The sequence below is a fragment of the Vipera berus genome (genome assembly GCF_964194415.1).
Source record: "Vipera berus genome assembly, chromosome: 13".
Classification (NCBI taxonomy): Eukaryota; Metazoa; Chordata; class Lepidosauria; order Squamata; family Viperidae; genus Vipera; species Vipera berus.
The window spans coordinates 5565737-5578050 of record NC_138216.1 but is presented as its reverse complement, the minus strand read 5'-3'; the positions used below and the strand labels follow the sequence as shown (position 1 = coordinate 5578050).

The 12314-nt window shown below is 43.8% G+C and overlaps 1 protein-coding gene across 1 annotated transcript in view; it reads right to left on the bottom strand.

Annotated features, from left to right (window-relative positions):
• The window catches only part of DNAH3 (dynein axonemal heavy chain 3), an 83109-nt gene that overhangs the window by 42346 nt on the left and 28449 nt on the right, over positions 1–12314 (bottom strand). Inside the window, exons 22-32 of the mRNA XM_081337961.1 lie at positions 11509–11688; positions 9766–9902; positions 9379–9580; positions 8281–8373; positions 7640–7750; positions 6404–6518; positions 5366–5564; positions 4149–4257; positions 2772–2885; positions 1643–1819; positions 982–1073 (exon numbers count right to left, since the gene is read on the bottom strand). Of these exons, the coding sequence (XP_081194087.1) occupies positions 982–1073; positions 1643–1819; positions 2772–2885; positions 4149–4257; positions 5366–5564; positions 6404–6518; positions 7640–7750; positions 8281–8373; positions 9379–9580; positions 9766–9902; positions 11509–11688 (1529 nt within the window). The remainder of the gene's footprint in view (positions 1–981; positions 1074–1642; positions 1820–2771; positions 2886–4148; positions 4258–5365; positions 5565–6403; positions 6519–7639; positions 7751–8280; positions 8374–9378; positions 9581–9765; positions 9903–11508; positions 11689–12314) is intronic.

Here is a 12314-nt window from a genome sequence, read left to right as displayed (position 1 = left end):
TGTAGGAGAAAGAGCGGCGGAAGCTGGGGGGGGTGGAGTTAAAAGAGGAACCAGCCTAGAATCCCTACATAGTTGCAAGGAAACTAATTCCATCTTCCCTCGAATTCCTTTGATCTTTATCTAACTCCAAACAGGTACTAACTGTTGGTTGAGAAGATTCTGTGCCTAGGTTTATTTTATTTTTATTTTAATCCCATTTATATCCCGCCCTTCTCCAAAGACTCAGGGCGGCTTACAATTTAAAGCACAAATCAATGTGCTTAGCAATAGCCTTCATTCTATGTATATGCCTGCTTTATTAGGGCTTTCGGGGGGCCCCCAGCGGCATTATTACAAAGTCAGCTTATTGCCCCCAACAATCTGGGTCCTCATTTTACCTACCTCGGAAGGATGGAAGGTTTTTAGAAATAAGTCAGTTTATCTGAGTTATTACGTGCCTGACGTTACATATATCACTGCATTTACTTCCTTATTTCTAAAACTGAACACAACAGAAAGGGTAACGCACAACAAAAACAAATGTGCAAGTATGAAATAGTGGCTTAGAAACATTACAGTGAAAATATTAAAAAAAAAACAGCAAAGGCTTAAAATGGATATAACGTTCCCGAATCATTTATAAACAGGAGAACAAGGTTAATGACTAATTTTTCTTCTTGTTAGTGGGACGACGTTGGCAATTCCAGTCCTAACAACGGGAATTTATTATCGCATTAGCCTGCGGCTGCAATTAAAAATCAGAAATTAATCACTGTGTTTGTTATTAACATTTCGTTCACCCAAAATGATAGCGTTATTGACTCTGCAGCTAGAAAGAAGAAACTTGAAAGCAAGTCTGAAGACACAAAATAATAATTTAAGCATGTTGACAAGATTTTAAAATTTTAGATCCCCAGATGGGATTTTTATGTATAAAAAGAGGGGGGAAGGGGGAAGGGTATGAAAACGTGTCTTTAAAAATAAATAAATAAATTTACCTACCTTCTGGAATCAAGAAATCCCATCGAATAAAGTGAAATTTCACCAATCAAAGCGTAGTCTGGGACCATCATGGCTACTGTTCGAAATAAAGCCTTTAAAAATAAATAAATAACAGCATATCCTGAAGAGAATATAAAGGAGAACATTTCCAATTTTTCCTTATGAATCCCACGATAGATTCCTTCAGCATTTTGTCCTAGTACACATTCACTAATAGACTGGACAATCATTTGACTGGATGGTGAGCAGGGGGTCAGACTAGAAGACCTCCAAGGTCCCTGCCAGCCCTAGGGTTCTATGACTATGATTCCAGCTGTAGATACGTTGGCTGGGAGGTTGGAGGATTTCAGTACAAGCTCTAGGATGAGTCCCTGCTTCGTTCAGCTATCCAAAAGATCTGGAGGAATAAGATGCTAAAAGGAAAATTGCTAGGGCACCTTGTTTTTCATGCTGGCTAGGAAATTCTGGGAGGAGAATTTCAGAAATTCTACATATCTTAAAAATTGCTAAGAGCACCAGACTGGGGAGAGCTAGGTCTACATTTCATAAGAACTATCCAAGGTCCTGAAATATAACTAACTCTTCCTTCCTCGTTGGATGTCTGTATTCTGTTTCCTCCAATCATGGTTTCTTAACTTCACCGGGAAAGAACGTGGTTCACCTTGAGGTTATCAGGAAGTTCAGCTCGGCCAGCATACCCAGGATTCATTGTGATGAATACTGCACACGTTGGATTAAGAGAAATTTCCGTGCCTTCAAAGAGAAACGTCCGGAGCTTACGAATGACAGCCTGTTGAATACTAAGGATCTGTTGGGCAACCACGGAGAGCACTTCAACCTAGGAAAGACAGGATAGAAAAGCATTCGTTTTAAACCAGGATATAAAAATCCACATATAAGAAGAGTGTGATCTAGATCAGGGGGTCTCCAGCTTTGGCAACTTCCAAGACTTGTGGGACGCGGTGGCTCAGTGGGTTAGGAGAAGAGCATACCATAGTTCCTAAGCACAGTATGGAAGAAAGGAAAGTTTATTCTATTATTCTGTTATTCACCATATTAGCCATGGTTCAATGCATTAGGCACATTGTGCCAGCTTGCACACAACGTGCTAAATCTTAATGTGATAATCTTTTATAGTCTGATCTCCCTTCCTTGCTGGGTGAAGGCAGCAGCCAGAGACATCTGTAAGACACCAGAAGAAAACTAATGAAGGTCACGCTAAGCAAGATCAATTCATAGTCCCAATCAGTAGACAGTCAGTAGACAACAACACTCAATATTCCAGGGAACAAATGGAAGTTTAATTGTCATTATGGTGGCTCAGTGGGTTAGGACACTGAGCTTGTCGATCAGAAGATTGGCAGTTTGGCGGGTCGAATCCCAAGTGCCGCGTAACAGAGTGAGCGCCTGTTACTCGTCCCAGCTTCTGCCAACCTAGCAGTTTGAAAGCACGTAAAAATGCAAGTAGAAAAATAGGGACCACTACGGTGGGAAGGTAACAGCGTTCCATGCGCCTTTGGCATCTAGTCATGCCGGCCACATGACCATGGAGACGTCCTCGGACAAGCGCCGGCTCTTCGGCTTTGAAACGGAGATGAGCACCGGCCCCTAAAGTCGGAAACGACTAGCACGCATGTGCAGGGGAACCTTTACCTAAGACTTGTGGACAAGCATGGCTGGCTGAGGAATTCTGGGAGTTGAAGCCCACGAGTTCTAAAGTAGCCAAGATTGGAGACCTCTGCGTTGGAGGAATTGGACAACAGCAGCTATTTATGCTAGGCATGAATTACCTCGATTCTGTTGAACTCATCAAAGCAGGCCCAAGCTCCAGCCTGCGCCAGTCCTTTGAAGAATTTGCCCATCGCTTTGTAATCAAGACCGTCGGAGCAATTGAAGACCACACACTAAAACACAGAACAACACATTTCACTGTAAGTTTCCACTTTTCCCAGCAGGTACATCAAGGCAACACTTTTCAAGTCTCAGCAACTTTTTACAGGTGCAAAAATTCTCCATAAGCCCACGTCCAGAGGGAGATTTATCAAAATACCTAAAGGAAGGCCCCTCCTGATTCATAGGGAGATGAAGCGGAAGCGCGTTCATTCGTTCATTGCCGAGTTCTGTTACTAGAACAGTTCTCGTAAAAGCAGCTTTAGATCTACACCGTGTCTGTTTCCTGGTCTGAGCTACCTTGTAGGCCTTACCTAGTCTTTCTCCTCCCCTCAGCAGGTGCAGAGGGCATTTTACAGAATGCCCTTGAGAGGGCAAGATTGCAATCGGTGCAACTAAATGTCTGCACACCCCACAAATGTTGTTGTAGCTGCGAAGTCGTGTCCGACCCATCACGACCCCATGGACAACGTTCCTCCAGGCCTTCCTGTCCTCTACCATCTTCTGGAGTCCATTTAAGCTCAGGCCTACTGCTTCAGTGACTCCATCCAGCCACCTCATTCTCTGTCGTCCCCTTCTTCTATTGCCCTCCATCTTTCCCAGCATTAGGCTCTTCTCCAGTGAGTCCTTCCTTCTCATTAGGTGGCCAAAGTATTTGAGTTTCAGCTTCAGGATCTGGCCTTCTAAAGAGCAGTCAGGGTTGATCTCCTCTAGGACTGACCGGTTTGATCGCCTTGCAGTCCAAGGGGCTCGCAGGAGTCTTCTCCAGCACAGTTCAAAGGCCTCAATTCTTTGGCGCTCAGCCTTTCTTATGGTCCAGCTTTCACTGCCATACATTGCAACTGGGAAGACCATAGCCTTGACTATATGCACTTTTGTTGACAGGGTGATGTCTCTGCTTTTTAGTGTGCTGTCGAGATTTGCCATGGCTTTCCTCCCCAGGAGCAAGCCTCTTTTAATTTCTTGGCTACAGTCCCCGTCTGCGGTGATCTTGGAGCCCAGGAAAATAAAATCTGACACTACCTCCATTTCTTCCCCATCTATTTGTCGAGAATTGAGAGGGCCGGATGCCACAAATGTTAGGCGTACATAAACCCGTCCATCCAATGGCTATTGACACATGGAGGAGGAGGAGGAGAAGAGGAGGAGGAAGATGAAAAGAGGAAAAAGAAGAGAAAGTGAAGGAGGAGGAGGAGGGGGGGAGAGAGAGATGAGAGAAGGAGGAGGAGAAGAGAGAACGAGGGAAAGGAGAAAGAGAGACCCGATTCCTTTGGTACCTGCTTAGCCAAAGCTTTGGCAAGATCCTTCGTCGTCTCTGTTTTCCCGGTGCCAGCCGGTCCTTCAGGAGCTCCTCCTAGATTTAATTTTAAAGCTCCCATTAAAGTCCTAAGACACAGAAACGAGATCAGAAAAGAGAAATCAATAAATACATAACTGCACAGAGACCCGCCCACATTCTCTCTCCCCGTACGTTGACATGTTATCCCAATCATTCTGCATGATTTGTGGGGCTATAGTACGGGTGAATCAGGCTGCTGTGCTGTCTTCAACCTAACCTTAGTGTAATGTGTGAATCCAGTAATAATAAATAATAATAATAATAATAATAATAATAATAATAATAATAATAATAATAATAAGAAGAAGAAGAAGAAGAAGAAGAAGAAGAAGAAGAAGAAGAAGAAGAAGAAGAAGAAGAAGAAGAAGAAGAAGAAGAAGTTGGAAGGGACCTTGGAGGTCATCTAGTCCAACCCCCTGCTCAGACAGGAAACCCTATACCATTTCAGACAAATGGCTGTCCAGTCTCTTCTTAAAAACTTCCAGTGTTGGAGCATTCACCGCTTCTGGAGGCAGGTTGCTCCACTGGTTAATTGTTCTAACTGTCAGGAAGTTTCTCCTTAGTTCTAAGTTGCTTCTCTCCTTGACTAGTTTCCATCCGTTGCTTCTTGTCCTGCTTTCAGGGGCTTTGGAGAATAGCTTGGCTCCCTCTTCTTTGGGGCAGCCCCTGAGATACTGGAAGACTGCTATCATGTCACCCCTCACCCTTCTCTTCGTTAAACTACACATCCCCAATTCCAGCAACCGTTCCCTATATGTTTTAGCCTCCAGTCCCCCAATCATCTTTGTTGCCCAATCATCTTGGGGGCGGCGCAAGGGATATCATCGCTCAAATTATGACCGCTATTTAGATCATGAGGCAACAAATGTAATCAACACCGTTAAGGGAAATAAAGGGCCTCTTCGCCTATTATTCCATGCGACTTTTTAATGATCAAAGAAATGATTCTATTGGGTAGGGGACTAAAATAGTACCTTTTTTCAATCCAAGAAACAAATTCTGCAAGAAATCTAAATTTCATTGCTTGAATTCAAAAATAGAATTTTGCTTCCTACTGTGAATCTGACCCCTCCATCAAATCAATGCTTTTGCTACCCTTGATCTGTAACTGTTTGATTCAAGATAAAGAGAAAAAAAACTGGGCAGGGATTTTACCTGTAGCATCGGTCGGTGAGTGGAGTTATCACCAAACGCAGCGAGTTGCCCAGGTATTCATATCCGTACTTGGCTTCGGTTGTGATCATTCGAACCATCACATCTCTGTTTTCCCAATAGTATCGCAGCTGAGAAATCCACTGGAAATCGTTCAGATCTGAAACTCGGTCTTGAGACAATTTTGCCACCACATCGCGTGCTGCAGAAACAAAATTCTACTTGGCATTTCAAGAAGAGATTGGACAACCATTTGCCTGAAATGGTGTAGGGTTTCCTGCCTTAGCACGAGGTTGGACTAGATGACATCCAAGGTCCCTTCCACCTATCCTATCCTATCCTATCCTATCCTATCCTATCCTATCCTATCCTATCCTATCCTATCCTATCCTATCCTATTCCATTCCTCTGTTCTGTTCTATTCTGTTCTGTTGTTCTGTTCTATTCTATTCCATTCCATTCCATTCTATCCTATTCCATATATTGTATTCTGTTCTGTTCTGTTCTGTTCTATTCCATTCCATTCCATTGTTCTGTTCTGTTCTATTCTATTCTATTCCATTCCATTCCATTCTATTCTATTCTATTCCATTCCATTCCATTCTATCCTATTCCATATATTGTATTCTGTTCTGTTCTGTTCTGTTCTATTCCATTCCATTCCATTGTTCTGTTCTGTTCTGTTCTATTCCATTCCATTCCATTCCATTCTATTCTATTCCATTCCATTCCATTCCATTCTATTCTACAGTATTCCATATATTGTATTCTGTTCTGTTCTGTTCTGTTCTGTTCTGTTCTGTTCTATTCCATTCCATTCCATTGTTCTGTTCTGTTCTATTCTATTCCATTCCATTCCATTCCATTCCATTCTATTCTATTCTATTCCATTCCATTCCATTGCACTCCACTCCACTCCACTCCACTCCATTCCATTCCATTCCATTCTTCCCATCCCTAATGTTCCTTACTCTCCCTTCCACTCTTTTTAAGAGAAGAAATATTTCAGCATCCTTGTTCCTCGTGCCCATGGCCACTTACCATGCACATCAATGACGGTGAGGGCACCCAGGGTCAGCCGGGCTCCGCTGGACAGTTTCCCTCTCACCAGCTCCACGATCTCCCCAATCTGCCTGTTGCTTTTCTCCAAAAATGCCTGGAACAGAGACACCATTATGAGGCTGTGCCTTCTTCTTCAAGGTAGCATCGCCCTGCCCATCAATCAGGGATGGGGGAAAAAAAAGGCTCCCAGACATTCCCAAAAGAGATCAAAAAGGTTGGGGTATTATATTTTTTCCTATGTTGAAGAGAAGTTACATTTTTAAAAAATAATAAATCATGTTACGGATGGGTCATTGACTTACAACCATTTGTTTGGTGACCGTTCAAAGTTACAACAAGTCCTGGACAAAACGATTTTTGCACTTAGGAAGCTGGCAGCATCCCCACAGCAATGTGATTAAAATCCACGTGTCTGGCATCTATTTACAACATTTGCAGCCTCCTGGGTGGGGGGTGGTTGCCGTTTGCAACCGTCGACCCAAGCAAAGTCAACAGGGCAAAGCCTGATTTGTTTAACAACCGCATGATTCACTTAACAATCTGGGCAAAGGAAAAAAAAGGTCTTAAAATTGGGGTGGGGGTGTCACTTAACAACCATCTTGCTTAGCCAAAGAAATGTTGGTCCTGATTGTGTTCGTAAGTTGAGGACTACCTGTACAAAGCAGAACTCGGTATTTTTTTATGGTTTTACCATTAAAAGTAGAGTAAGTGGGTTTTTTTTGGAGGGGGGTCATAACTCTGAACTGTCACTAAGCAACAGATGATAAGTCATGGACAGGGGTGGGGAACCTTAGTTCTTTTGTGACTCGTGGACTTCAACTCCCAGAATTCCTGAGCCAGCCCTGCTGAGGGGAAAGAGAGAGGTTTCCAAGCTGAGCCAGGCTGGCTCAGGAATTCTGGGAGTTGAAGTCCACGAGCCATGAAGGGGCCATAGTTCCCCCATGCTGACTCAGGAATTCTGGGAGTTGAAGTCCACCAGTCACAAAAGAGCCAAGGTTTCCTCCCTATGGTCAAGGACTACCGGTAGAATCCCAAATCTGAACATTTCCTATCTAGATAGGAAGGACATTAATATTGTGCAGTCCGGTACCATCTCTACATACCAGCCATCACCAAGCACCAGCTGAGGAATTCTGGGAATTGTAGTCCCAACCTATCTAGAAGACTGGGTAAAGTTGCTATAGCTGGAAATTTAAGGGGTATGAGTGAAATTACAGGTAAAGAGTTTTCCGTTATGGCTTCTGATACTTCTTTGGTCCAGAAGATTGAAGATACACAAATAACAACTTGTCCCGGCCACTGCAGCACCCAAGCTTTGCGAGGAACCTAAAAAAAAAATACACAAGAAATAATATTTGCACTTTCTCCAGCTACGGAGCATCAACATCTGTTTTGATAAGGGGCAGAGAGACACTGGCAAAAACAGCTGGTTAAGCCCTAAAGCAGGATTTCTTGTTCTCTATTTTCAACCATTTTTTTAAAAAAAAACCTAAACAGGAGCCCTGCAATTCTGTAGCACTGTCCCACCGCTTGCGCCTCATCACAAAATCTCAAAATCTTCTCCCCAAATGGGGCATTTCAAAGTGAAAAAGTCCAGCTTTCTTGCTCAAGTTCTTACAGGGCTCTAAAGCACATTCCAAAGTTTTCAAATCTGATACATAACTCAACAAATCTGCAAACGAGAACCCGTGGACAGCGGTTTCAGAAAATATAATGGTGCTTAGAAGACACAGCTCTTAATAATAGACCCGACGCGTAATAGCACACCTGCCTCTTGGCCCCTTTTGTCTGATTTGTGTTGCTAAAGGCTGTGGGTGCCATTAACTCCTCAACGCATCTGTCGATTAGCTGCTCACCTCATCGTACCCTTTGATGCCATTTTCCATGACTTGCCTAATGCTGGCCAACATCATTTCTTCCACCTGCAACAGCCATTTCTCAACCATGCCCTTGGGGAATAAAATAAAAAGGGGGGGGATGCAAACAGTGACAAATTACAATGATAAGGCTGAAAAGGGAATGGGCATAGGAAGGAAGGTTGAAATAACAGCCTCTTAAACCCAGCCAGCAGTCTAATACCAGGGTCTGAGCCGCAGACTTCTACCGGTCCATGGCCCATTGGGAATTGGGCCACTGACGCAGCGGGTGAGCGTGCAAAGCCTCTTTCGCGTAGGCATGGGGTTTAGGTTGCATGCGCAAAAACCATTCCCCCTGCCGCCGAAACCTCTGAAGCTGACACCAGCGCCACCGGCGGTCCGCAAAATCAAAAAGATTGGGGACCTCTTGGTCTAAAACATCCGTCCTGCCCAGCTACACAGGGTTTGCAAATGTACAAAAGCAATTCAACATATTTTGAGTGTCTTGTACTTGGGTGAAGGCTGGTCTAAATTTCAGCATCTAAAATAGAACATTTCCCAAATCTGGGAGGGAAGGGAAGGGAAGGGAAGGGAAGGGAAGGGAAGGGAAGGGAAGGGAAGGAAGGAAGGAAGGAAGGAAGGAAGGAAGGAAGGAAGGAAGGAAGGAAGGAAGGAAGGAAGGAAGGAAGGAAGGAAGGAAGGAAGGATTCTGACTGAATGAGAAGGAAAGAAGGAAGGAAGGAAGGAAGAAGGAAGGAAGGATTGATTCTGGCTAAATAGGAAGGAAGGAAGGAAGGAAGGAAGGAAGGAAGGAAGGAAGGAAGGAAGGAAGGAAGGAAGGAAGGAAGGATTCTGACTGAATGAGAAGGGAAGAAGGAAGGAAGGAAGGAAGGAAGGAAGGAAGGAAGGAAGGAAGGAAGGAAGGAAGGATGGATGGATTCTGACTGAATGAGAAGGAAAGAAGGAAGGAATGAAGGAAGGAACGAAGGAAGGAAGGAGGGAAGGAAGGAAGGAAGGAGGGAAGGAAGGAAGGAAGGAAGGAAGGAAGGAAGGAAGGAAGGAAGGAAGGAAGGAAGGAAGGAAGGAAGGAAGGATTACCCTGGCATGGACTGGAAAGATTTTCTTAATAAAAGGAACAACTTCCTTCTCTGAACTGATCATTCCTGTGATTTCCAAGGCTTCGGTGAACTCCAGTTTTGCAATCCCCTCAAAGCACTTCTTCAGGTGTGGCTGAACGCGGAGAGGATCTTTAGTTTCAGATAAAATCTCCAGCAGCTCATCGTTGGAAAGGAAGAAGAACCTGTTCAATAAAGATGCCAGAGAGCCAGGCCCATTACTTTAGTCAGTATTTTCCGATCTTAGCCACTTTAAGACGCCTGGACTTCAACGCCCAGAATTCCCCAGGGAATGAATGGGGGACCCTGTGCTTAGTCAACCAATGGTTGTAATGAGTCTTCTTTCCCTGCCAACTGGGAAGAGGCCTACCTGGGGAAAAATAATCTCTTCTTTTCTAAGTAATTGTTCAGGCCCTTCTGGATGTCTTCCAAATACTGGTTTGCTTCTTGAAGTCGGTTCAACATCTTGGGCTGTTCTGTGGCGATGAGGACCCGGGTGTCTTTGACCTACGTTTCAGAACAAAGATAAAAGACATCTACGGAGATTCTCCATCGTCCAGGTCATGGTTGTCCCAGAGGCGCTTTTCCAAGAGGCAAATGGACTTCCTTGGTTTTTCCTTGAAGGTGTTTTGCTTCTCATCCAAGACGTTTCTTGGATGAGAAGCAAAACGTCTTGAAGGAAAAAGAAAGGAAAGTCCAGTTGCCTCTTGAAAAAGCACCTTTGGGTTCTTCGGTTCTTGGATAAGAAGCGAGACGTTTTCGGGGGGAAAATAAACCCAGGAAAGTCCAGTTGACTTTAGCGAGAGCACTTTGGGGACAAGACCTAGTACTTCAGGTGGAACTGGGGACGTCTAGTTTAATGAAGAGAAGGGTGAGGGGTGACATGATAGCAGTGTTCCAATGTCTCAGGGGCTGCCCCAAAGAAGAGGAAGTCAAGCTATTCTCCAAAGCCCCTGAAGGCAGGACCAGAAGCAACGGGTGGAAACTAACCAAGGAGAGAAGCAACCTAGAACTAAGGAGAAACTTCCTGACAGTCAGAACAATTAACCAGTGGAACGACCTGCCTCCAGAAGCTGTAAATGCTCCAACACCGGAAGGTTTTTAAGAAGAGACTGGACAGCCATTTGTCTGAATTGGTATAGGTTCTCCTGCTTGAGCAGGGGGCTGGACTAGAAGACCTCCAAGGTCCGTTCCCACTCTGTTATTCTGTGCAGTGTTCCAGTATCTCAGGGGCTGCCCCAAAGAAGAGGAAGTCAAGCTATTCTCCAAAGCGCCCAAAGGCACGACCAGAAGCAACGGGTGGAAACTAACCAAGGAGAGAAGCAACCTAGAACTAAGGAGAAACTTCCTGACAGTTAGAACAATTAACCAGTGGAACAACCTGCCTCCAGAAGCTGTAAATGCTCCAACACCGGAAGGTTTTTAAGAAGAGACTGGACAGCCATTTCTCTGAAATGGTATAGGGTTTCTTGCCTGAGCAGGGGGTTGGACTAGATGACCTCCAAGGTCCCTTCCAACTTTACTATTATGATTATGATTAGGTGGTGCTTCTTCTCTGAACTACCTTTCAGGCCTCACCAATGGTCCAATTGGCCACCTTTAGACCAGAAGCCAAAAAAAGGAAAGCAACCGGTCAACCAAGCTAACCAACGAGTTCAACCAAGTAACCAAGTTCAACAGGTTTTTGGAATGCCGCCACAGGGTCCTTAATTAAGCTGGTGGGGAAAAAATGTCTATATTTAATCATTTATGCATTGAAAATATTAAGAACTATATTTGTTTAAGGTTGAAGAAGGAGAATACAATTGGGAGAAGGGAAGAGCAAAGAAATATATTATTAATGAATATACTAATTATGGAATTATCAAAATCATTCATTATTGACTGTTAATTATTATTGGGGGTTTTTTCCCCCCCAAATATATAAACCAAGACAACACGCTGTGCACCAGGCACTGGAGATTGAATAGGGCGGTATATAAATCAAAATAATAAATAAATAATAAAAAGCAATATATTTTTTTTAAATTAAGCTGGTGTGGCAATAACTCTGGACAAAATTCTGAAATGGGGATTTCAAAAAACAGCAGGCGAAGGGCAAATAAATCCCTACCGCTTGGGCCATGATGTCTTTCCAGTAAGCGTCTACTATTCCAAATTTTCGGCCTTCTTCGGGCATTTGGGCAATAATGTCCTCAGAGCTGAAGATGGGTTCCAGGTACAGCCAGGTTGCCTGACACTTTAACCAGTTGTCCAAAATTTCCTGCATCACGAGAAGTTTTTCTTCCCACCTCTGGGAAAAAAACAACAAACAACTGACTTCATTTCAGCACTCAAAGGGCTTATCAAAGAGCCATGGCGGCACAATGGCTAGAATGCAGCACTGCAGGCTGACTCTGACCACTGCCAGCAGTTCGATCCTGACTGGCTCCAGGTTGGCTCAGCCATCCATCCTTCCAAGATCAGTATAATGGGGACCCAGATTGTTGGGGGCCACATGCTGACTCTGTAAACTGCTCAGAGAGGGCTACAAAGCAGTGTGAAGCGGTATATGTCTAAGTGCTATTGCTATTTTTAACCCCTACCCCAAACCCTAATGTTGACATAAATGACATTCCGGTTCGATCTATATGATTTGATTAGCCAGATGTACAAAACTGCACCTTCAATCGTTCAAAACACTCTAACTTTTGGATCCTTTAAAGTGAAGCCTCCGATTTCTTGACCTTCCTTTTTTTCCCCCCCAAGACTAGTGAATATAGTCAACATTTTTTATAAAAAAAATTCATCCATTAAGCCATAATCTAAACAAAGCATATTATAGTTCAGCACGAGCAGAGTTTGTTTTTTTTTTAAAAAAAAGGTGAAATGGACAATTTCCCTCTTACCAAATATACGTTACAGGCTAGTCCTTGACTT